The 27,664-nt window shown below is 30.3% G+C and overlaps 1 protein-coding gene across 1 annotated transcript in view; it reads left to right on the forward strand.

Annotated features, from left to right (window-relative positions):
• Window positions 1-27,664, forward strand: part of SCAP (SREBP cleavage activating protein) — a 112,059-nt gene that overhangs the window by 12,973 nt on the left and 71,422 nt on the right. The window contains exons 2-10 of the mRNA XM_035351342.2: window positions 6,905-7,075; window positions 12,012-12,141; window positions 12,234-12,391; window positions 14,509-14,646; window positions 20,423-20,499; window positions 23,940-24,054; window positions 26,172-26,362; window positions 26,458-26,584; window positions 26,701-26,813. Coding sequence (XP_035207233.2) covers window positions 6,933-7,075; window positions 12,012-12,141; window positions 12,234-12,391; window positions 14,509-14,646; window positions 20,423-20,499; window positions 23,940-24,054; window positions 26,172-26,362; window positions 26,458-26,584; window positions 26,701-26,813 — 1,192 coding nt within the window. The 5' untranslated portion in view covers window positions 6,905-6,932. The remainder of the gene's footprint in view (window positions 1-6,904; window positions 7,076-12,011; window positions 12,142-12,233; window positions 12,392-14,508; window positions 14,647-20,422; window positions 20,500-23,939; window positions 24,055-26,171; window positions 26,363-26,457; window positions 26,585-26,700; window positions 26,814-27,664) is intronic.

Consider the following 27,664-nt stretch of genomic DNA (forward strand, 5'->3'; position numbering starts at 1 on the left):
TCTCGACTTTGCGTGACGGCTGCTTAAATGTTTGGTACAGCCTGTCCCCAGTCATCTACCAAAAACTTGTGGCATCCATACGAAGGTGAGTTACAGCTGTTTTACAGACCAAAGGTCGCACAACGTGTTTTTGAGTAGGTGGTCATAATGTTTTGGCTCTCAGTGTATACATACATATACACATCCACATGGATTATGTTATATATATGCATATATATGCACGCATATACTATTAAATTTCTTAAGCTAGTCTACATAAATATATTGATGAAGATAATACAATACAAAGTTTGAAATCTAGACATCCAGCATTTGGAATTGTCTAAAATCATGTAAAAAAGAGGTTGTTGGTTTAAATGCTGATTGCTGGTGATCAGCAACCTGAATCTGAAAAAAAGGATGCTGATCACCTGCAACCTCTTCCCACCCCCCTTGGAATTTTTTTTTTTATCCTTTACTGTTGCACGTTTCATATTTTTCATAATAAAACATGTGATGAGTTTCAGTTCTTAATTTCACATATGCACTGATGCCAACCTGGAAAATTATTATTTTTTAGCATCCATGACGGCATGAATATCAGCAAACTGCAGCTTGCAAAATGTAACACAGCAATTTCTAAGCAGTTTATTATTTTTTATTTTTAATATTAGTAACTGAATACTGAAGAGTACGGTAAACCTTTTATGTTGACAGTTATACTTGGGCTATGGTAACAGCTAAATCCATTGCAAAGTATTGAGTGTGTTGATGAGGAAAAATGGCACATTTCCATTTCGCCGGCGCAAATCTCGCTAAGCAGACTTTATTGGCGACAACACACAGTATGCACATAACAAATGTTAGTTCTAAGAAATTTTTATTTTGAAGGTATAAACATTTTATTATCATTTAAAATTTTGTAAAAAGACAATAAATTTGTAAAAAGACATTAATTTAAGAATTTACTATGCTTTTATGGTAAAATATCCTGATTCGCCGTTTCATATCTCATGACCCCAAGTGATCTCATCTCACGTAAACTACGCTACAAAAATCTAATTCTCTCAGAAATTATCTACATTAATTTTAAGTTGAATCATAATTTGCAACGCAAGAATTATTACAATTCGTATGAATAGCTTACTCAGAAATTATGTAAAACCACAGTGCTGTACTTCGATAGTGCATTCTCATTAGAATTGATGAATTTAACCCTTTGCCTTTTCTAGATTGTCCGGGTGACAATCTAGAAAAGGCAAAGGGTTAAATTGTGATTGCATCCTAATTGACTTAATTACTGCGAATGGCCTTAGGGCATGAAATTGAACTATCTGGTAAAAATTCTATGCAATTGTATGCCAGTATTGAAAGAAATAATCAATCTGATAAGAAATGGCTGCGACTTGTTTTCAAAATGAGACGTAAAGGTCACCAGCAAGGGGATTCCGTTTGGAATCAGTTAAACCATTTTTTGCGACTTTATCGCTTGTGCTGGCAAAATGGAAAAGTACCAGCAGAAATATCTTTGTGTGGCAAAAAATAGATTTTGTAAATGATACTCAAAAGTCCAAAGGTTACATTTAATGCTGTTTGAGTCGAGAAAAACTGATTTATTATTTAGTTAAGCACAGGACCACTGCCAGAGCTGGTGCCACTATACCAAATAGCTGAATTTAGAGAAGCACCAAGCGACAAAATTAAGAGATGGCAAATTCTGTAGAATTTAGTGAAGGCATTAGGATGCAATATTTGTGAAATTTTTCTTTGTAAAAGTCTGTTTTCATTCTGCTATCAATAAAAGAAGGTGTAGTAGCTTTTTCCAAGAGAAACGTATTTTGTCCTGCGAAAGAATTTGTGAAAATTGTCATAAGATGCATTTGTATGTTGGAGAAGCAATGTCAGAAATTGTAAAAAGAAAAAGGGTCTTTGCATGGGCAATTGGTTTAATGTATTAGTGGAGAGAAGAAACAACAGTTTCTTACTGGACAGGCAATATGCAAATTTTGGAAATATATTTTTCAAATGTGCTGAAGTTTTCAAAGGTCTTACAATCACCATACGAACTTTACCAGGACCAGTTGTTACATCTTTTATTCAGGTCATTTCCAGGAAGGTAAATTATATTTCTTCAACAATGCAAGAGAAACATTATCTTTAGGAAATTGCCATTTAACTCATTGTTGTTGGTAATTGCATTGCCATCTTTTCAATGGTTGTTGGAAATTTTTTTTCTTCTCTACCTGTGTGTTAACCTATTATCTGCCTTGTTTTTAAAAGTTCTGGTTCTGGAATTGATAAATTTTATTAGTTTGTGGTCAGCTGGCAAAAAACTTTAGTGTATTTATGACTGTAATTCAGATTTGACTGACTTGAACATCTTCCAACATAGATGGCACTGTTTTACCTTAAGAAAAAAATCTTAACTTAGTTTTTGATGCAACAGGTTTTCCTGTTTGAAGGGAGACAATTTCCAAAGAGCATTTACCTGGGTTCTGATAATTAGAGCATCTTGAGCATTGTTTCATTCTTCGGATCTTAGTGGTCCTTTGTGATGATTAACTAGGTTTCTTGTATTGTGTATGAATCTGAAAACAAAACTTGAAACTTTTATGATAACCTTTAGTAAAGTTCATGAGATTTTCTAAAACATCAGTATCTATAATAGTGTCCATAGCAGGTCGCAATACCTGTAGATAAAGATCGTCTGTAGATCTTGTCATGCCTAACCTGGGCTCATATGTATCATTTAAAAACTGTGGACCATGCCACCACATCCAGTTTGATGATATCTTCTAGCATCCAGTCCATATGAGATTACGTTTGCTGGATTGCTCTTCTAGGTACATGACTCCATTTAAAGTTCTCAATGAGATGTTGAATGCTGGAAACCCTGTTGCTTACACCTGCTGCAAATCGATGAAGAGATATATTAATCCACCCAAGAATGATAGTGGAGGCTGACTATAGATACATTTGATCAAATCATAATTTTATGGATGACAGAATCCTGCTAACAATTTTGGATAGAAATAAGCAGGTTGACAAGTCTGGAGATCATCATTGTCTTGATTGGAGCAGCTCACCACTTACCATAAAAAAGATGGCTGGATGCAGGCTTTTCTTTTGAAATAGCTTGAAGGTAAACCTCTGTTGTGTAGCTATCCTCTGAACCATTAGCAAATCTGTGAATAAAAAAATTTTTTATATCCCTGCTTAACACACATCTTGGAATTTGCAGATCTTTGATTGTGGGAAGCACTGAGACAAAGTTGTGCCATTCAAGTGATATCGGTTCGGGAAGAGGTTCATGCCAATCAATTTTAAGTAACTTTGACCTTTGCATAAATATTTTAGCTCTGGTAATGACTTGTCCAACCAATCCCAGGGACTTGTAAATGCAAGCTCTATCCAATAACACTGCTCATTTGGTGTATGTGCTTCCAGGTTCAGTGGACACTTTGAAGGATAAAGAATCACTGTATATCACTGTGTGTGTTCCACTGCATTCCTAAAGCTTTGATAATCTTTTCTTCCATGAATAATGGAAAGGCAAATTTCCAAACAGATTGATTACCATGCCATTTGTATAGTTTCATTCCACCATGTTCAAGTAAATGAGTCAACTCTGTCTGAAGACTCTTAGCTTAAGTCTGAAGTGCCACTCAGGACATAGTTCTTGTAGAAACCATTTAAAACTACAGATCAGACTGGAAAGAAGTCCTTTATGTTATCTCAAGCTATTTGATGAAGTGTCCACTGTGCTAAGAATGGAGCACATACTGTTCCATGTATAACGGTTAGAAGAGTGTAAGCCTTTACTGGAGGATCAATACCTTTCTTCTAGAGAATTCTTTGAATGTCAACTTCGTACTTCTCAGTTTGAGTTTGTCGAAATTTTTTTTATTCCCTCACTAAAGGCATACAGATGTTTTCTAAACCTTAATGTGATTGAATAAAGATCTTCTTGTATGACATCTCCCTTCAGAAGAATATCACTTAAGAAACTGCTGGTAGATTTTGCACTAGCATTGAAAACCACACACAGTTAAGTAGTGTTCTTGTCAGTTCTGTAGAGCCTGTCATGAGGTAGCTAGTGAACTACCCCTGAACTAGCTTCCCTTTCAGTCTCAGCCACATGACGCAAACTTTCATTTTCTTGTATGAACTCAGTGTAATGCTTTCTTCTTTGTATTGGTTTCCAGATGTGTGCAAAGTTGATTTAAGCATTTTGATGCAAGCTATATAGAAATATCTAAAGTTATGTTTTGTTGCGGCATCAGGTTTATTTGGTATTTGTATGATGAAGCGACACTAGATTTTCGATGGTGAGTTTGAGTAAAATGTTCTTCACAGTATCTTAACTCTTCACTTGTGGGTAGATTGTAACTTTCTGCATTTTTTGTCTCCCAAGAGAACTTAAATGTTTGGTTAAATGTATATATATTCGTAGATGAGTAACAATGATCAATAAATGAATTATTTTCTACCGAATTAAATGTTTCAGTTGAGCCCAATGCCACATAAGCTTTCTTGAAACAACAATTGGTTGTGTTCTGTGTGAACCCTTCTGCTTCAAAGAAACTCAGAAAACAACTTGGTTCCAAGTAAAAAATCAATTTTTGGTTTTGAAAGTTCAAGGCCTGCTAAAACAATGTTAGGAATTTTTATTATCGGAATATTCATTAATTTGGATGGATCGGTATCAGTTATTTTTGTTATGAGCAAAAAATCTAAATTCCATTTATAATTGCCCTTTAAATCTGATAATTTACATTTTATTATTTAGAATAGAACTATTAATTCCTGAAATAGGAGCAAAAATCATTTGCTTCTTTAATTCCTATAAATAGCATATTTAGCAGGTATAAAAGTGACAATGAGAGTCTGAGTCAAGCATTGCAACCACATGATGTTTATGTTGAAATATGAATGATAGCAAACAAAATTGTTTTCTTTCTTTTTAACAGCTATTATTAATGATTGAGCAAGAGGTAATACTTTGGCATCTGCCTGCACCTTTTCGGTTTCCAGTTCATTCAAATCGGATGGGGATTCTTTACTCAATTCTTTGTACAATAAAGTAGTAAAAATATGATTGTTAAGTTTACAAATCGAACTAATGATGATTCAGGTACTTCAGACTAGTGATCTTACATTCAGATACTTCATGAAATGGGAGTAAGCAATTTAAGCAAAGTCTGTGTTTCTTGACTTCAGATCTCTTGGTATGATTTATATCCTTGAATGCCAAGCATTTGTATATGGAGTGCACTTTCTTGCACACAACACAAAATGGTTTTGAAAGGTTATTCAAACTAATAGATGACTTTTTGACTGACGAGATGAATTTGCTGAGGTTGCAAATTTGTTTACACCCTTAAACAGCATATTTCATGATAAGACTAACTTTCTAACTTCTGACTTTGTTTTTCAATAAACTGCAAAAATGGAAAATTATTTGATGTGAAAGTCATTTCAAATTGTTTTCTGGACTCTTGATCAAATTTCTGAATGGAGCATTTATTAACAGTATATCTGAAAGTTCATCTCTATCAATATTTAATAATTTTAATTCCTGTGTATTCTTTTTTACATGATCTAGAATTTTTCAAAGATCTTTAGCTGACTCTTGCCTAAGTTTGGAATAGTTTATAATGTTCTGAACATGTGTATCTGCTATTATTCTTCTATTTTCGTAACGATCTTCTAATGCTTTAAATAATGACTCGTATGTATCTTCTGAATTAACTTTGCTTGGTCTCAAAGCGCAGCATGTAAATAGAAACATTTTTGAGAATTTGTTAAGTGAGGATTTTTAGATATTAGATTATTAAATGCAGTTTTCAAATTACTCCATTCCTTGCATAAACCAGAGAATTCTGGTAGGATATTTAAGGAAGAGGATATTAGGAATTATTATGGTCCAAGAATCATCAACTTTTAGTTCATTTTTTGAAGTTTTCTTTGAATACTGAGTAATGAGGTTTAACAGATATACTTCTTTTGTCTCACAGCATACTTCCAATTCGTCTAAACAAACACCAGTTTCTTCTAACTTCTTATTTTTAGCTTTTTTCATAATATGCATTATGCAGTTCATTCAAATCTTGAAGCAGAGTTTTTAAGGAATATAATTTCTGCTGCAGTTCTATTATTGATGCAATTTCTTCAGCAGTATTTTGCAGTATCAGCAGTAGTTGTAAAACTTTAACGAATTTTTGATTAACAAGATCGAGGATTTCAAAGCGAGCAATGACAGCATTGTACAGAAAAAAACATTTTAAACTCCAGTGGGTGAGACTGTGTATCAGAAATTCTAAAGATATGCTCAATTTAAAATTATTTTGCGATATTGCTCTTGAACTGTATTTTATGGTTTAAGTGCAAAGAACATGATATTTAATAAATAAAGGTATCACACAAAATGTAAAAAAAAAACACCCCATTGAATGTAATTTAAAATCTGAAACCTTTTTTTTTTTTTTTTTTTTAAATTTTTAATTTATATATATATATATATATATATAAATGTGTCTGTTGGACACTGATAAAATTATTTTTGCTATACATTTGGGTTGAAATATTCAAAATTTATTTAGGTTAAGATTCAAAAGATCTGAGTAATGGAAAAAGGTAATTTTTAAAAATTTTGAAACTTTTTCATGATTTATGAGATTTAAGGATTCAGAATCTCATCCCCAATTATAATGTAATTATGTTTTTATCTTAAAACATTGAAAAAGGAAATTTTTTCAGCTCATTGGCAAAAAGTTATCTCCATAATATATTATATAAATGTTTGTTTATTGTTTGCTTCTAATACTTATGTAAAACTATGAAATAAAAGGATCTACATGTTTGAAAACTTATAGCATTTTATTTTAACCAAAATGTATGCTGGAGATTTTCTTTTTTTTCACAGAAACGTGAAAATAACAAAGAAACTTCTGATGGATAACACTCCTCGTGTAAAATCATATTCTGCAGATATCCAAGATAAAGTTGCAAAGATATACTACAGTCATGGACTTTTTTGCTCTAGTCATCCATATTCAGTTATCTCAGTGACATTAATCATCTTTATTTTATGTTGGTAAGAATAATTCTCTTTAAGTGTTTTATTTCAGCTTTTCATTAATTAGTGATGTTTTGAGATGATTTTGATCGGAAACAGAACTTTTGTTGTCAACTAGAAAGAATGTTCTCTTAATTTTAAATATTTAGTTTCTAAATTTTAAAATATTTTATATTGGTTTAATCAATGTCAAATTTTAAAAGCTATCATTTTATGATAAAGGGTGTGTATTTGTACCAAATCTGTTGATTCATTAGCAATTGAAGACGCAGGGTGGAAAACCGTTTATATCCATTGATAGGAATTGCAAGAAAAATTAATTTTTAGTGTGTGTGACTTTAGTGATGAAGAAAATATTGTTATAAAATCATACAAAAATTTCATAATGTACTTTCAACCTTTATTTAACAAAATTTATATTATAAACAAAAATGTACCTTATACAAAATAGGAGAGAAACATATTTTCAGTTGTTTTTCAAGGTGACTAAAGTTCGTTTTTTAGTTTTTCTGTTAATCTTGGGAACACAAATTTCTTTTGCTGTCATAATTGGCTCTTCTTCAAATGAAATTATTTTATCATGATTTTATTTTTCAGATCTTGAAATGGTTTTGCTTTTTCATGTCCTTTGGGTTTTTTCAATTTTTGGCGAGCATATTAATCATTGCTTATAATTTATCACAAAGAAAAGCTGCTTTCTTGTGTAAGACTCAGGTGTTAGAAACACTTGTTATCAGGTGCCCGGGTAAAAACCACATTCTGTATGGAATGCGTATGAAAATGGCATATTTTTTCTATCATAATGTGGTAAAGTCCATAAGTGAAATAAAATCTCGTGCAAGTGCGATGATTGAGTCTCGATATATAACGCTAGTTTCTTCTCCTAAGTATGTCTGTGGTATAAATGCAATATAGCTACTGTTTCCCTAATGAGCAATAAAGGCATATCTTTGCTGTGTGCCAATGTCAAGACGGCGAGAGCTTGAATAAATTGAAAGGCATTGACACTGGAGGTACCTGGGTGCAGGGGGTGGACCTACTGTTCAGCTTGTCCAATGGTGAACCTGTAAAAGAAGTGCATCTTCTTGAAAATCAGGTATCGGGGCAGGGTTACATTGAAATAATCATTAGGACATAAGAATTAATTATAGTCTATTTTGAAGTAAACAGATCATGGAATGAAATAATAAGTGGTCTAAACGTCTATTGAGTTAGGATATAACATAAATAAGTAGCAAGATATTTGAAATTTGCTAAATATTGGTAAAACACAAATTCTAACTGAAAGTAAGTTACAGAAGTTACTACTAGATGGTGACACATTTGCTTCATAGTCAAGTAATAGTTACAATTAAAAGCCACAGATGGCAATTCACATGCAATGTTGAGAGATGAATTAATTGCTGTTTTCGATCCTAGATGGCTGCACATATGTCGTGAGTTAAAACTATTATTAAAATGATAAAAGTAAATCAATTTACGTTGGCAAAAGAGATTCTAGGGTAGAATTACATGGAGAACACACAATTTACAATTTAAGTATTTAAATGCAAAAGGACTGCTTTCAGTCGTTTTCTGTTTTCTCTGTCGGGGAAGTTATAATCCAACTGAGGGATGGTGCTGTTATTCTTTTTGTGAATGTTTCTAAAGAATTTTTTTGTGGTTTTTGCAAAACATACATTGATTTTTTTCAACGAGTTCACAATGCATTGTGCATTCCTAATAAACCAGGGCGAGTTAGCATTTGCCTTAAAGTCATATTTTGAACTTGTTGTATTTTCTTCATAGTAATGTCACACAAAAATACCCCAAACCGAACAGGCGTAAGTAATGATGAGACGCAACATGGATCGGAATACAAGAACTTTATTATCAATAGATAAACTCAAGTTTTGGGCAATTTAGGGGTTGAGTAAAGCTTTAGCACCCCAAAACTTATTTAAAGTATATGTTACATGTGGGGGGCCCAAGTGAGTCTTTGGTCTAAAATAACACCAAGGTATTTAATTTGCTTGGCCCAGAGAATGCTGATACCATACATTTTGAAAGTGATCTCCAGGTTGATGTTAGTCTTATAGGTAAAGTAAACAGCTTCAGATTTCTCCACATTTGTCTTTATTTTCCATTTTATCATCCAGGACTCTAGTTCTTGTGTAAGTGAATTTAACAAGTGTTCTTTCTTGGGTAACTGAATTTGAGGTTAAACTTAGAATTAAAATGATCTCTGAATTTATTAAATGGTACTGGATGGTTTGGATTATTTGTTTTGCTCATTTTGTATAATTTTGTGATATTTAACTCTTCCAGTAGCTATGTTTTTTTAACTCATTTTTTAAGTAATAATGTCCTTGAGGGAGTTGATGAACTCAATTTAGAAATTGTTTCCTGAGAAATTATATGTTTTTGGTTTGTATGTTTTTCTTTATAGTTTACTGGTGATTTTTCGTAGCAGCCAAAGCTTCTCTTATTTTTTTAACCTGATATTTTGTAAATGCCATGAAGCAAAGTTGTTTATACAAAGTTGTCTATCTTTACATTGCTTGTCTTGGAAACAGTATGTTTGATGACAGTAAAACTCACTGTGCGAAGATCCTTCATTTCCTAAACAAGAACTTTTTTGCATCACAGGCAAAAGTGTTTAAGACTGGTGAGATAATGATTTTGAGTATTATAATTCCCATGTTCATTAAAAGCATTCATTGTTTTTCTTTATCACAATTCAAAGAAAAACATTGAGAAACTTTGCACATACAGTCAAATTCTAACGGGTATGGTTGCTCTTAAAATTTTCATTGCATCCTTAATTCTTGTTTTCTTCCTCTTCCTTAGTAGAAAATTTGGCTACTAGATTGGAGACTGCACTGGAATTTCCTCTTTTCATGTTCACAAGAACTAATAGATAAGTACTTTTTTGTGGTGCCCCCTTTCGTTGATCTGCTAAGCATGTGCTTGCATTGCTTACTGGTTAATCCAGCCCTGCATATATATACTGCATATAATATACTGTGTATAATATACTGCATGTTTATGCTGTCTGAAAAGTCAGATTTCCATATGCATTTGCAAATTTGTCTGTTTCTTGAATACAAAAAGGTGCTAAACATCTTAAGTTCATTTATGAGTTATTGGAATCTGGGGGGAAAAAATGCAGTGAGTGGTTTCGCTGATTGGTTGGTTGATTGGTTAATAGGTCAGACAAAATTTGTTAAAACTGCCTGCTAAGGAAGGAATGCCTTATTCACTGGGATTTGAACCTGGATCTAGCTACAATTACATAATGCTTCTAACCATTTTGCCACTGATAGGTCATATTTTTGTACCATGTAAATGAGATTTTATGATAAAGGATGAAAAAATGTGTATCATTTTAAATGAAATTGGCAGTCATTTAGCATCTGAGAATTTGGCACATTCAGTTAAACAGAAGATTCAACAGAATGTGATTCAGGGTGATGTTATTTGCTCTACATTTTCCTAAGCTGATATGCTCTCTTTTTTTATATGTCATAGAATGTAAATAATCAGCAGATGTGTATATGCTAGTTTTGAAAGTTGCATACAGAATGAAGCAAACTGAAATGGCCGAGTCATGCATTAGATTTTTTCAACTGTCTTCCATAGAGAGGACTCTGTGCATTATGTTTAAGAATGGCAAAATAGTTTTGCAAGTAGACTTTTTATGTGGAGACTCCTTAATCTATATGGAACCTGTCAAACTCTTAAAAATTTGCATTGGGTTCCATTTTGAATCGTAGTGTAAAAAATATTGGCATTAACAACTGGAGCATAGTTTTGATTCAAGATATAACCTGCCTGTTAGACCCTAAGGTGACTGTCAAAAGACCCTAAGATGACTGTCAAAAATCAGATTTTCATTACTTTCATCTAAGAGCTATTCAGTCACCATTTTACAGTTCTGATTGTGCACCAGATGACTTTCACCTGTTCAAGCATCTGATCCAGTTTAATGAATAGTAATGGGATTAAAGAAACTGTGAATATAGGGTTTGCATCACAAAGAAGGATAGGATTGTAAATAGTCTTGAGTGTTAAATAAAAGTAAATTTTTAGTGGGTAGTTTTTAGTTTTCATTTCATAAATAATGATGTAATTGTTTAAATGATTCTGAAGTATTGTAACTATGTTTAAAAACAGATGCAAAAGTGGTATTTCTAACACTGCAACGTAAGTGTCTTGTTTCTATTCAATATTTTTATGTCTAGATTAATCATATTTAGCTTCAATAATAAAATATTTATCCAAACATCTATTATTATTTATGCTTTAATTGTGATTGGATAGGAGGATTGGGAATATTCCAGAAAATGCAGTTAAAAGCACTGTATTCCTTTTTTCCCTTTTAACAATGTCTCTAGAAGATTTGAATCAGCATATTTTTAAGTGCCTTATTCCACAAATGGACTCACAAATGTCATTTGAGGTTTGAACCTGAGCCCATAGTATCCAGTCTATGCTAATTACCATGTTGACTGGGACAATGTCTATTTGATGACATGAGTTAACTGTGGTACACTTATTATGAATCTCAGATAGTTTACAATTATTAACAGGAAAAAAGTTTGGATGCTTGTCAATGAAAGAAATGACTGAAAGAAACATTCTAGGTGTTTATATGGTGGAGGAGAGGTCCACTATACAATATCCTTAGAGAGTTTATTTCCATTGATATATTTTTACCATCCTTGTGGTATTTTAAGCTGAGTATGTTTTTGGAAGCAGTGATATTATTAAAGGATGTGATCCCATTTCTTCCTTACATCATATTGTATCCTTCTTCCCCCGAAAAAAAAAATCAAAATTGTGGCTACATCTAGTCCTAAACAATATGTATATTGATAACGTAAATTTTTTAAAAGTAATTAATTTCTAGCAACTGATTCTGTATTCTATATGTACATATATTTTAAGTCTAGGCACATTTATTTCTTTTCAGTTACCCATTAATACACCTGCCACTATTAGGTAGTTCTTCACAGCAGTTTTCAACACCTGTGCAAGGATTTGTAGCACCTGATATTGTTTTAGACAATAGTGACAGTTATAAATTTTCAGGACCACGCTGGGTAAGTGCTAGCTATTACAATTTGATATTTTGTATCCAAGATATATGCTATTATGCATAATTATTTTTTAACATTACTGAATTTCCTTCTAGTTTCAAGGCCCACCAGTTAGTTATGTACAACAAATTATTGTGAAAAGTGCTGTTTTCCCGTGGAAGTCAGATTTGATATTAACAGATGCATTTCGTGCACCTTTGACCTATGCGTTTGAAATCAGTGAACTTCTTGGGAATCATCAAATATCACCAGGGTTTGTTCTTTTTTTAAACTTAATTATAAAAAATACTTTGCATTCATTTTACTTTTCTTTATCAGTAATCTAATGGAAACGTTTCTGAAAGTATTGTGAAAGAGAATCATGCTAGTTTGTTATCTGTTCATACATTTTTCATGTTATTTTGGTTTGTTCTTTGCAGTCCTAATTTTCACATGAACTAAGTTGTTTGAAAATTATTAATAGTTTCAAATGAATGATTTTTTTCTTCCTTTTGTTATGGAAAAAGTAATTCCTTAATGTTTCGTTATCAATCTTAAGACAGTTCTTTCACTAAAATATATCGAAATGCTCTTCATGTCATCACATTTCCCCCCTTCATTAGAAGGGGATAACAATGCTAATAAGTTACAAATTTGACTATATTCTTCAATCCAAATTATATCCTCTCATATATTAATAAAATTTGTTGCTCAGCCCATATAGACACTATTTTAGATTATAGTTCTTAGTACAATTTAATGTGTCACTGTCAAGCTAAAAAAGTGTTAAAAGTTACAAAAGTTAAGAAATTGTTAAAGATTACGTTTCTTATATTTTAAGGGAGGGGAAGAAGAAAACACTATCATCCATTACTAATAGTTGGTCTCTTAACCTAGTATGTTAAATTTAGTTCTACTAAAGTCATAAAAAGCTTTTTCTTCTGAATTAGATTTTCATAGCTTTCCTTATTTGTGAATATCAGTCAGCTTAAATTTGTGATTTAATTCTATTTTTTCCTTGTGTACATTTTTAAAATCTTGCAATTTTTAATGCTTTTATTTCTATTTTATTCAATAGGTAGCAATATAATAATTGTTTTCTCCTTTACTCATTTATTTTTGTGGCTACTTATGTGACATACTTCAGGCAAAACGATGCAAAATATTTTTACTTCATAAGTAAAAAGATGTCTTTTAGCTAACTATCTCAGATGTTGTAGCATTTTCACATGAAACATTAATAATTGGGTGAATTTTACCTAAATTTAAATGAAATTTCTAAAACTTTAAATTTCAATAAATAAATGTGAGTTACTAGAATTAATTTTATTTTTTAATTTAAAGTTATATTTCTTTTTGGTTATGAAATTGCTCTAATGTGATTAACTGTCATGTTTAAACTATCATGTTTAAGTGTACTTAGCTATGATTATTAAACATTATTTTGTAGAAAAAACTGAAGTTAGTTTAGGTATTCTAAAATCATTATGGTCTGTTGTAGCTGACTTAAAAATAATGTGTTATTAATTTTTTTAGTTATCTCATGCGGACTCATTTTAAGGCAAAGTGCTGATAAAATTTATCTAAATGTAGGAAATGTAGACATATGTCTCTTATATTAGTTGTTTTAATAAACAAATAACTGAAACTAAAAGAATCACTTTAATAACTTTTTATTGACAGCACTTAATTTAAAGGTAAGGACACAAAATAGCACTTTTAAGTTAAAAGTGTGTAGTAGGCACCAATACAGATTTGACCAAATGGTGTTCAGTCTTCTTCAGATGAATTGACATAAAGAGAATCAAGTGAAGTTTGGCTAATGTTTTCTTGATGGGAAATATCAAGTTGACACATTTATTTTTTAAAAGAAAACTATTTGGTACATGTTATTCTAAACAGTGAAGATCCCTGCTATCCATGTTTTCAGCTGACACTAATCTGTTGACAAAGAATCTCAGAATGTTTAAGTTCTGCTGCAAGAAAAATCAGGAACTCTTTTTATTTCAGTTACTAAATGTTGATTATTCTTAACCTGTTAGTATTTATGCAGGAAATAAACTTTTTGATATGAAAAATAAGTTTTCAATTTAATGTGTGTTTTTTAATTTTAAAAATAAATTTTTATAGATTGCAGAATTTTTGGTTGTATTTTGTGATTAGTTTTATGACATTTATTTAAAATTTTTCTTAAACTGTGATTTTATGTTCTCTGTAAGACTTGAGAGACAATTTTTAATAACTAATTGTGCATAAATTTAAAATTTGCTCCCAGAAAATTATTGAACCAAAACTGTTAAATTATTCAAAACACTGTTTTGTTATAATGAATATCAAGTAAAAATTATTTTAGGAAATGCATCAACTATATTTCTTTATTTCCCCCCTTAGAGCCTTAAATAATACCAGCCTTGGTGACCTGTGTTTGCAAGTTTCAGAGCCCATTGATAAGTTGACTTCATCTGTTCTTCCTCATTATGGCTGTCTTGTTATTTCCCCAAGTCTCATTTGGAAGAATGACATTATAAGGTTAATTTTTCAAGAAAAATATTGTTCATTTATTTGTTATGCAGTTCTTTGCATAATTTATTTCTGCTATTTTATATATTATGTATTGCTAGAATGTGTTATTTAAACTCACACATATCTAAACCATTTTTTTAAATTTTATATTCATTTTTGTGTACTTTATATAACTAGAAATAATGTCGGTTGTATAAAAAAATACAATAGATTGTAGAAATTTTTTTTTTCGTAATTTCTTTAATTTTTTATGATAGTTTAAAATAAGGAAATTTTTTCAAGCTTATGGGAAGACGGGTTGTTGTTCACGGGAAAAAAGTTGAAAAAAACTTATGGGAACATTTAGAACATGATAATCTAGCATGTATTAGTCTCATTCTAAACACTGACCCTTTGTCATAAAACCTTTGCGTCATCTCCAAAAATATTATTTTAAATGAAAGGTATACAAGAGGTAAAATGAGTATAAAAATAAGGCATGTCATTTAAAAAAAAAATGTGCATTAATGGGTGGTCAGAAATGCGTATAATCTGATATACATCAAGAATAATATTCAGAATAAAGTTTCCCTTTTTTTTTTTTTTTTTTTTTTTTGCTTGTTTAAACCTCATGAAAACACAAACTCAGATCATTAAAAATATTAAATTAGACAGCTATATTGTTCACTGTTAGATAGTTAAAACACTTTAATAAAGTTTAACAACTATTGACAATCCAGCTTTAAAAAAGCTGATGTATACATTACATGACTTCCTTGTATAGAATATTAAATTATACACATTTTTTTCTGCATTTCATTTATACTTATTTACTTGAATTTCATTAGAGATATATTTCTCATTCAATTAATTCAGTTTTCACTTCGCGGCAAGGCAAAAATACATTAACTCAAAATATTTTCATTAAAAATTGAAAGATATAGAAAAACATAAAACACCAAATACAGTTAAAACAATTTAAAAAAAATTACATTTAAAAGTGCAGTTTCTACACAGAAACAAGCATTTTGGCCAGCAGGCAGGAAGGCAGATTTTCCCGTACCCAAAACTAAAAGTTTCCTTTCGGTCCTATTTAGCAAAAAGACACTGAAGGTGCAGAAATAATTATTTCACTATTCTGCTAAGTTTCCAATGTAAAAAAATCTGATGTTTACGCCACATAACTTCCTTGTACGGAATATTAAATTATACACATTTTTTTCCTGCATTTCCTTTAAACTTATTTCCTCAAATTTCATTAGAGATATATTTCACATTCAAATAATTCACTTCGCTGCAAGGGTACAACTACATATTATAACAGTTCTATATACAAAATTTCAACGCTCTCATGCTTCTCATTTTTGAGTTATGCAAGATATATATGTATGTACAGACACCATGAAAAAATTCTCTTCTGAATCCATTTTAAATCAGTTTTATAATTCGTTTGGGAAAAAAAGAGTCCTTTATTCCATCCTTATGTCCAGATGTCATGCAAAAACATCATTTTATTGCATTCGAGAGCAGTCAAAATGGATATTTTTGTTGAAATATGGTACCTGGAATTTTTCATGATTACAATTCTTCCTGTACTTGGTACAAGGAAGTAAAAATGAGGCTGCTTCAGCTTTAAAAAAAAAAAAAAAAAAAAAAAAAAAAAAGTCTTAGCTGCACTTAAACAACTTTTAAATTGTTGATAGTTCTACAAATATTGCATGCAGATTAACCAATGGCTTAACTGCTTCCCTTACAATTTTTTTGAAAAAAATTGCAAAAAATCATCACATTTTTTTATTTATTATTAAATACAACAAAACAAAACAAATCAAAAGTATGTAGGTTTGCACAATTTAATGCACAATTTACTAGCACACACATACATACATACACACACACACACACACACACACATATATATAATTTAACAAATACAATATACTATTTCATTCATATAAAGCAACAGTAAAGTTTAGTACATAGTAAAAAAAAAAAAAAAACAGCTCATTTAGCCAAGTAACAGAGTGGGTATATATATATATATATATATATATATATATATATAGTAGCTTCCAAAAATGTTTGTACACTTATGATTTTCATTGAAATAGGGCTCTATCCATTAATTAAAAGTAAACTTTCTGGGTGAGATTTTAATAGTAAGATCTATAATCTATTCGTAACAAAATTACATAAAATATTTTTTAAATCTAGCAAAACTTTATTTTTAAGAAATTAATAATAAAAAAATGCAAACGTTTTATCTAACAAAAGTCTTTGTACACTGAAATATTTTTGGATAAAATCAAAATTAGAATTATCATTTGCTGCTTTTTAAAATTTTTTCATTGTGGTGGCATTTAAAAAATCGTTTGCTTTAATTTTTTATTGTTTAATTAATAATATTCTATTTATTATTGAAAAATGGGTCGCAGTCGTAAAGAAATTACAAATAGCATTCGATAATTTATAATTTTTCACCATGGTAATGGTAAATCAATTCAAAATATCGCTAAAGTAGTTAATTTATCCCATTCTACAATGCAGTATGTGATGAAACACTTTAAAGAAGAAAATCGGATTGAAAATAGGGTAAGAAAAGGTCGACTGAGAAAGTTAACTAAACGTGATGAGAAATTTATTATTAGAAAATTTGTGAAAAACCCACGTTTGAGTGCTGTAAAAGTTTCTGCAGAATTTAATTCAAAGTTTTCTACTTCAATTTCAGCTGAAACTGTTCAACGAGTTCTCAGAAAAGGTGTATTACATGGGTGTTCTGCCCATAAAAAAATTTTTGTTAGTGAGGAAAACAGTGCTTAGGCTTTCATTCACAAAATCACTGATAAATACACCCGAAACGCACTGCAATAATGCCCTATTTGCTGACAAAAGCAAATTTAATATTTTTGGTTCCGATAGTCAAATAACTGTATAGAGAAGAAAAAATGAGGAACTTTATTGTAAGAACTTAGTTGGAACATTTAAGCATGGCGGTGAAGGTGTTCTTGTGTGGAGGGTACATGGCAGCATCAGGACAAGGTAATTTGGTGTTTATTGATGGCATAATGAATCATTCTCTTTATTTAAATATTTTAAGAGACAATGTAAAATTATCAGCCCAAAATTTGGGTATTGGAAACAACTTTATTTTTAATCATGATAACAATCCTAAGCATATGGCTCTCAACGGTTGTCTTGGTATCTCTGTAATTGTCCACAGGTTTTTGAAAACACCTCTTCAGTTGCCAGATTTAAGTTCCATAGAACACATTTGGAAAGAACTGGAGTTTAAAGTACGAAAACATGACACCAAAACAAATGGAAAGCAAACTCAAAACAGTCATGATGGGGGAATGGATGAACATTGATACAAAAATTAGAAAAAAACTAATAAAATCTATTCCTAGATGTTTAAAAGCTGTTGTGTATGCTAAAGGATATCCTACTAAATATTAATTTAACAAAAAATTAAAATATTTACTAATATGTCAAGATTTTTTTGAAGTATACAAAGACTTTTGTGAGATAGAATGTTCGTAATTTTTTTATTTTTAATTTCTTAAAAATAAAGTTTCGCTATATTTTAAAAATATTTCATGTAATTTTGTTACGAATAAATTATAGATCTTATTATTAAAATCTCATTCAGAACGTTTACTTTTAATTAATGGATAGAGCCCTATTTCAATGAAAATCATAAGTGTATGAACACTTTTGGGAGCCACTGTATATATAATATTAATATATATATATAATATATTAGTATATATATATATATATGTGTATGTATAAAATTTTGATACGGCCGACTGCAACCAAAACGGGAGGTGCACAACTGCATATTATAGCAGTCTTATATACAAAATTTCAACATTCTGTTTCTACTCATTTTTAAGTTATACAAGATACATCTGTATGTACATACCAGATGCCATGAAAAAATCTCTTCTGAATCCATTTTAAAATTTTTAATAATAATTTCCCCAAATAATTCATTTGGGAAAAAATAGCCCTTTATTTCTGTCCCTATGTACAGATGTCACACAAAAACATCATTAAATGGCATTCGATAGCAGCCAAAATGTATATTTTCTTTGAAATATTGTACCTGGAATTTTTCACGATTACAGTACTACCTTTAGTTTGTACAAGGAAGTAAAAAAAAAGCTGATGTAAGGTTTTAGAAAAGTATAACAGAACATTTACTTATATATTTAAGTGAGAATAGGGTAGAAAAATAATAACATATCAACTGTAATTTCTTGCTCACATTGCAGTTACTGAACTACCATTCAGCCTATAAAAATGTCGGCTGCTTTATATGGTGTATATAAACATGTATATATTCAGTATTTGCTGAATGGTGACCATCTGCCTAATGCATTGTTGGTCTAACTTTGTCTTGGAGATCAGGTGCTGATATTCATCTGAGAGGATGTGTCCTTATATACCTTGATAGCTGCCCACATGAGCTGTTTTTGGATGCTGATGCAGGATTTGTTGCTTGCTTGTTTTATACCTCTTCGTAGATACCCTCTGAGATTGCAGTTGGAGGAGTTAAAGGTGTGTATCTGTTTACTTGTTTCTGTGGAATGTTCCCCCAACCATTAAGTACATTTCTTCCCTGATGAAACTGTTCATTATTGTCCTAGAATGTCAGAGCAATTTATGGAGTGTAAGGGATCCCTAACAGTGCTACACATAATGTCATAGGGCATTTTATGAGAGATTTTGGTACTGGACTGATACTGTATAGAACAGACAGTATAATATCAACAAGGCTGGGGAACCAGTTTGGACTTTCTGCTGATGTAGATCCTATGTTTCTAAAAAATAATAGTTTAATCAAAATTTTTCTCTTTATTATGTCTTGTTTCTAATTGTAATCATTGCCTGCCACTGGGCAATGCTCATTGTGTACTGGTGTCATTCCTGTGCCATGTCATTGCTTTGCCATTGTCGATTATATGCCTGTGACAGATCTGTGAAGATGATAAATATGATTAATCCTCTTGCTCATTATTACATCAGTATAAAAATTTTTGTCTTGTTGCATCAATCATATGCCAGTAACTAGTTTTGGTCTTCTGTGCTGTCTTGGTCCTATGTTATATTGATTCTATGCAGTGTTGGTTCTGAGCAGTGTTAGTGTTTTGAATATAATATGTTATGAACAGTTGCAATCCTAACCCATGCAGATCAGCTTGTGCAGCTTTTAGTATGCATGAATGATCCATAACTCTGCATTGCTGGTGGCAGCCACTTAGCTGCCCATTAGTGCAATGTGGCAAAAGATTCAGTTTATGAGCTCAGCAAATCTTTTGCAGTCCTCAGCCGTCCAGTCAGCATGCTTATGGGTTCAGGCAAGATAAAATTGCTCATAGCATTTTATTAAGACATTGTGTGAAGAAGGGCATTTTATAAAGAAATAGATGTCCATAAGTATGCACTATGTAATCATATGTAATATGGGTACTGTGTATCCATTGTATGCAGTGTGCAACTTCCTGGTGCTGGTTTTAGATTCAGCTTTTACTAATCTTTAACTGCAGCATAACTTTCCGTATATCCTTACATAATGGCCATACTTTTAATAACAGTTTCTATTTAGCATTTAATAATAATAAATTTCTTCGTTCGTAAAACACTTAAAGTTGTATTTTTTTTTAGGTTAGGGGGATAAGAATAAATGAAAGCATTGAAGAAGATTTTTTCATGAGGATTGAGAAATATTTCAGTGCTTAATTTACATGAATGTTGAATATATGAATGAAAATTTTGCATATTTTTTTTCCTCTTCTAGATTTAAAGAAGATCCAGATATCATTAAAACAATATTTGACTTGAAAGATTCTTCTGTAGATGCATCCAGTTTTCGAGGTTTGTTGAGTTTGCTTCTGAAGACTATTCAATTTTTACATAAAATTAATTTAATAAACAATACAAGCAATTGTGCTTTAGGTTTTTAATTAAAATTTAAATATTACTAATTTTTATTTGATGATAGTAGAACTGAATGAACTGAATTAATAGTGAACAATTAGTGATCACCAGTGTATTTTTTAAAATTTCAGCTTTATTTCTATTAATATGCTCAGCACATTTGATTTAAATGAATAGTCATTATTTTTGACGAGTGAATGTTATTCAGTTATTTTAATTGTGTAATTATAGCCATATTTTATATTTTGTATATGATTGAAATATATTTTAATCTTCAGTAATCAGTTCATTTATGTGATTTTGTGAATCATTTTCTAGCAGACTATGAGAAATTCTGGTGCTGACATATTATCACTTTGTTGAAAATGATGGTATGACAGGCAAGCATTTTTGTGCTAATCATCATGAAGTGAAATATTTATAATCTGACAAAGTAAAGGAACTTAATATATGTGAACTTTAAAATGAACTGGTCTGCATGGGAGTAAATGCAGTTAATTGTAGAAAAAAGGGAATTGAAACATTAATTAATGACTGCTGGGACAAACTGTGTTAGAAGATGAAGAATTGAAGGAATTTGGAGACAGAATTTTTTTGAGCACTTGATAAGTGAGGAAATGAGGTTTTCAAGTAGTCCATTGCAAAACTAATTGTATTTTTGTATCTTTCTTTATAAACTCCCCTCACCCTTTTTTGGAACTCAATAATTAGAATTCCTGAAAATAAAAGTTAAATAAGAAAATATTATCCAGATTTTAAGATTAATTCAAAATGATCATTTGGCAGCATTCTGTTGCCATGGCAATGCCATCGTGAAGTCAAGATTTAAATTAATGATTATATCTTTATCTTAAAAATTAGACTTAAATATAAATCAGGGCCCTATTTCTGCTTGTTTATAATTAGGGTATTTTATTCATAGATATAAGAGTGTGCACTTTTTTAATGTACTGAATTTCCAAAACAATTGACGCATGCTTTGATTTAATGCATCTACCATCTCTCCATCTTATATCATTTGTAAATACATTTTGGCTTTTGTATTTCTAATTGCATATTTTACAGAAATCAAATATTAAATCAAAATTAGAAATCAAATACCATGAACTTTTCTTGCTGACAATAGAATATATATCTGCTGCTCGGGAGCCAAAATCTAGGTTTCTTCACGAAAAATTTTCATTGACAAGATAATTTATATGTGCCAGTGCACCTTGATGCTTGCTTTAATATTTATTGCAATTTTTCTTTGGATAATGTTTAAAATTAATGGATTAAATTCAAATTCAGTACTATCCTAATGTGTTTTTTAATTAGTGTGAACACTATAAAACTACAAAACTCTTAGAATAATTTTAAGAATGTGAATAGAAACTCATTATAGCGTTAAAACTATAAGAAAAAGGATCAGGCATTATATATTTTAGAAAAATTGGTATATTGTGTTTTCTTTAATTATTTATTTAGGAAAATATAACAAGATGAAGTTTAAGATTAGTGTACTTTTATTTTTTGGTGGTTCAGAGAAATTTTGTATTGAGTCATATTTTAAGAGCTAGACCATTTAAGCATTTTTAGTCCAAAGGGATTTGAATTCCGAAGAACTATTAGTTTCGTTTTGGCATTTTGCGTCGGATGGATAAATGTCGGTTCAATTTTCAAACTGTTGCCATAAAATGTTAGAGTCCTGCATTATATTTGAAGAAATTAAATAATGAAAATCTGCGTAAATGTATGTATATTTCTCACATTGTCATAAAATAACGGTACATAGAGTCATCGAATTTTGAATAACGTAATCCTCCAACGAATATGAGCATGTGGAAGACCAAATTTGAAATTTGAAATTTGTCTTATGATCGATTTCCTATTTTTTAAAACTTTGACGAATTTTTAATTAACAAACTCAAGGATTTCAAAGCGAGCAATGGCAACCGTTGTGCAGAAAAAACATTTTTATCTCCAGCCCGTGAGTCTCTGTATCGGAAATTCTAAAGATATGCTCGTTTTAAAACTATTTTGCGATATTGCTGTTGCACTGGATCTTATGGTTTAAGTGCGAGGAACATGATATTTAATAAAGAAAGGTAACACACAAAATGTTAAAAAATGCCCCTTTGGACGTAATTTAAAATCTGAAACATTTCAGATTTTTTTTTTTTTTTTTTTTTTTTTTTTATTGTTTGGAAACTGTTACTACTTTTTCTGTAAAAACACTGGTCTGTGTGAATGTTAATTGAAAAAAGTTTTTCGTTGTTGTGTTGAGGCAGCTGATATATCTGGATGTATTTTAAATAAAGCTTATTAAAGTTGTGGAATATTTACACAGGCATTTTACCTTGAAGGAGAGAAAATAAAAATTAATATTTTTTTACACATTTTACTTATTTCCTTAAAGGTAAAAAAGCTGCTGATGCACAGAGAAAGATTTATTCTGTGTTAGTATTGATGTGTTAGTACAGACCTTATATTCTTGAATTATTAGCAAAATTTTATTCTGATTATTTTTCCATTCAAGAGTGCACAACATCCTGGTAAAAGCACCAATTAAAGTTTATAATGTAATTGGGGAAGCTTGCTGAGAATTTAAATTTTTTGAAAACAGCCATTAACAACCATTTGAAAAATCTTCATTGAAAAATCTTCATTGGGAGAAAAATGCTTAGGGAAAATGTGTGTTATGAGAAAACCATATAAACTTCTGCTTGAAACCACTTAAAATTATATTAATTTAACACATTGTGTTCATAAATGTGATTTGCACGACCAAAATGATCCACATTTGGAAAAGTTGGAAAGAAATGCTTATAGTAACACTGAACACAAAATATCATAATGCAAGCTTGGTAACAACTAAAAAAACTGAAAGATGCTTTGCAAATGTCCAGGATTGATGAGTTGTGAAAGTGTTTCATCCTACCTGTACCAACTCAAAAGAAACTGAGAGACTAGGATGTTTCCCAATCTATTGTCCAACTTTGACAAAGCACTATCAGATTGTCATTTGTTTTGTGCTTCAAAAATTCCTATCATGTAAAACATTTATTTCTAGTATTTCAAAATCCTTACCTTTTTTTTTTTTTTTCAAAAAAATATAAGAAATTCTTTGAAAGTAGAATCATGAAATTATCAGGAAAATGGCCAATGGTTTTTAAACAAATGATCAATATATTGATCATTATTTCTTTATATAATTATTTTTTAAAAATATTTTAATGAAAAAAATTAATAGTAGTTCTTAGACAACCCAAAACTGAGCCTTTTTCTGTTTCATGAGAAATTTTCATCAAAGGGTAATACTTATTGTGTTCTATTATAGATTTATTAGGTATGTTTAAATATGAATTTTTACATATTTATTTATTTTAATTTTTTAGAAATACTATTTGGGGTTCCTTTTAAAGAGACTGGCATTAAGAAATTATTTGTTCGCAACAGACCAAGAATAATTACGTATGCATTTACTGTTGTATTTCAGACATATAATGCTAAGTAAGTTGTATATTCATTTAAATTTCTTTTTCCTGTTATGTAAATTTAGAAAAGGACTTTTCTAGCCTTTGAATGAAATTAATATTTGTAAATTACTTTCATGTGATATGTTACTTCTTTGCTGTTTATAGACTAAAAGTATCATCATTTAGCCTTAGTAAATGAAAAATAATAAAGTAATAACTATGAAAAAATTTTAAAAATGCCAGTGTGACTACTTGTAACCCTTAAGGTATGTTAAAGGCTGTAAATGTTTCATGTAAGCAAAAACCTGGAGTGAAAGCTGTAATGTTTTTGGGTAACCATGTATTAACAGCTCCTGGAAATTTTAGTTGGAGCCAGATTGTGGTAATTTGTCATCAATGAATTTCTATCTTCCAACTCAAATAATTCTGTCAGCTTTGGTGTATTTATTTGTTGACTACAAGAGCAGCATCTTGTGAATAAATGTCTTTCTGCTTTTGCAATCAAGCTCTCAACCTTCAGCTATTCTTTTTTTCCAGATGGAACATTATCAAGCAGTCAAGAATATTCTGATTTGCACTTAATTAAATCATGCATCATCAAAGAAAACCTGCAGTTGAAGTGCAACATTGGAAAGTGCAATTTGACAGTAGGAATGAGAACAAGAAATAGTTTTGTAGGAATACAACAACACAAATTATTTACTGTTAGTCCAAGTTTAACATTCATCAATCAAATGTTGCTAAGAAAACAATATGGTAGATAATATTGTCATAGATTAAACTGATTATCATTAAGAAATATATAATGTTAAAACAGTAAATAGGCAACTGAACTCGGATCTCTGCCAAAGTTGCCATAGTACAAAGTGACCAGATTTCCCAAAGCTGGATTTTTTTCATAGTATCAGTAATGAATTTAATGATAAAAGTAAAGGAAATGCTTTATCACATGAATAAGTATGGCATAAAATTTCGCCTGCAGTTATGGATTGTGATGTTATTTCTTGATATATTGCATTGAACCCTTTGACTACAAATTTAAAAAAAATTCTTTTACCCCGCTTTCTTTCCAAGTAAACAAAATATGTCATAAATAAGGTAAATTTAGCATTTGGGAATTTTTTTGACAAACTGTTTTCAAGCCAAAGGCTGGGACATATATATGTCCCACACATAGCGATCGACTTACTATAAGCACACCTATTATTATGAACAACTTTATTATATAAAATCGATTTACATCATATGGTACAGGGTAAAAAGCATTCTTTGCATAACCCAACATTACACATTGGGCAACTCGCATTTGTTTTTTTCTCTATGTTTATTTATGTACAACGAGCACAGTGGCATCTTGATTTTCCAACTATTGAAAGATGATTCTCAACATTCAGGAGATTCTAGATACTTTTTAACCCAGCAGTAATGTTTAAACTTTTAATGGGCCATGTATATATTAAATATCTAAACCAATAAAAATGTTAGAAATCAGTGTTTCTTTTTAATATCTTATGCATGGAAAAATTAAAGTTTATGCCTGAAATCCCAAATGATTGTGTTTTAAACACATTTAATAGCCTTCTGTATTTGTGTACTTTTGCCCTAATAATAAATAAAAGTTAAAAGTAATAGTATTTTTCATTTTGAAGATTACTTGCTCTGTTTAAAAAATTAAGAATTGGTACTCTTATTATGGTTTCATGAATATTAAACTTCTCATAAGGGATTTAAAGAATCGTATCTGGTAGAAATTCAGAATATTTTGTTATGCCGTCTGCTAATAAATATTGGCACATAAGCTCACTGTCATGAAGTAAAGAATACCACGAAAGGTTTTAAAGCTGTTTTGATAAGAATTCAAGTAATGAAAGTTTAAAAATTCTCTAGCCATTCATAACTCTTTTATAAGCCAGTGATGCAAAATGAATTTTTTTTTTTTTCTGTCAGCCATTTCATGTAAATTTGTTTATTTTAAAAATTGTTAAATTAACTACATTACTACATTATTTTTGACATCTTTTATTAATATGCATTTTTATTGAAAATTTTTAGAGTTTCATATTGAATAAAAAAGTTTTACTTGAATATTCATTTTTATAATACATATTTAACATTAAGACTTGATTAATTCTGTATATTTTCTCTCTTTAGGTTCATACAGAGTCTTTCAGAGCACTTGCAACAAAAGTATCCAACCAGTCCATACCATGAGAATGTGACATACAGTCCTGCAAACAGTAATATTGTACATATACAATTTCAAGACCTTCATACATTGTTGGAGTTTGTACCATTGGGTGCTGCGTATATAATACTTTTCTTGTACATTTATTTTTCTGTCTGTAAGTCCTTTTCTTTTCTCTTTTGTCTTAGGTATGTATGTATTTGTTAGCATAGGTATTTATGGACAGTTACAAAACTTGCTTGTTTGTTTTAGGTAAGATTGAACTCGTTAAGTCCAAGTGGGCATTAGCTATAAGTGCAGTTATGACAGTTGTCATGTCACTTCTTATGTCAGTTGGATTATGTCTGTGGTTTGGCTTAAATCCAACCTTGAGTGGAAGGTAAAATGATACTTTAGTTTCATTTTATGCATTTTGTTCTTTCCTTTGTATTTGCATTATTCAATGAAGAATACTTAAGCATTATTTTAATTTTAATTAATAATTTCTTATTTCAGTGAAGTTTTGCCATATCTTATTGTTGTCATTGGTTTAGAAAATATGCTAGTCTTAACAAAATCTGTTGTTTCTACTCCTATGCATTTGGATGTCAAACTTCGAGTTGCTCAAGGTATGATAATTTTTTAAAAATGAATGAATTTTGATGTGACTAGTTTTCAACCTCCCCTTTTTTCCTCTTTTATAATAAATATTTTTTAGATAATTGACTGTTATGGTATGTATTGTTTTAAAAATTTATATGCTGCAATGTATATTTATCTAATAAAAATTTAGATTGTTAGATTTTTACTGATTTATGAATATAAATATTGAGATAGTCCTTTGTCATACCTTATTTGATGGAGTTGTTTAAATATATGTTTATATAAACAATTTTTCGGTACTTAAAAAATACCTGATATACTTTGGTGCAGTACAGGGGGAAAAAGTTACTATTGCAAAAGTATTTGTCTCAAAAACTCAATCAGTGAAACTATGTGTAAGTTTTTGTTTTGTTTGTTCTGGTGAAAATTTCATGACTATCGCTTTAAGAATGGATTTATACAGAAATTTATACAGAAATAGCAATGTTGCTTGTTAAAAATTGAAGAATTGGGTACTTGTGTGTTATCCTGCCATCCATGAAATTGTCACTAAGCAGTGCAATTTAACACCGCTGTGGATAAACATGATGTTGCTACACACTTCATAACATCTATGCTTTGGTTTGATTTAATCCCAATTGATTCTGTCCCCTTTATTTTTTTCTAATCAAAGATATCAATTAGCTGTTATCATTTTATTTGTTTATTTATTTATTTATTTATTTATTTTTTTTTCAATGTGAAAAAAAAGGGCCTTGGGGTCTGTAGAATCAGGTTTGTGATTGCACTTTGTTTCATTTAGAGCTGGTTGAGAGAGTTAACATCTGTCAAAAGATGAAAGAGGAAATACTGTCTGGATATGGCTGCTAAAACAGTA

The sequence above is a fragment of the Stegodyphus dumicola genome, chromosome 2 (assembly GCF_044657685.1).
Source record: "Stegodyphus dumicola isolate Sdum_Otavi_A_Nest chromosome 2, ASM4465768v1".
Lineage (NCBI taxonomy): Eukaryota > Metazoa > Arthropoda > Arachnida > Araneae > Eresidae > Stegodyphus > Stegodyphus dumicola.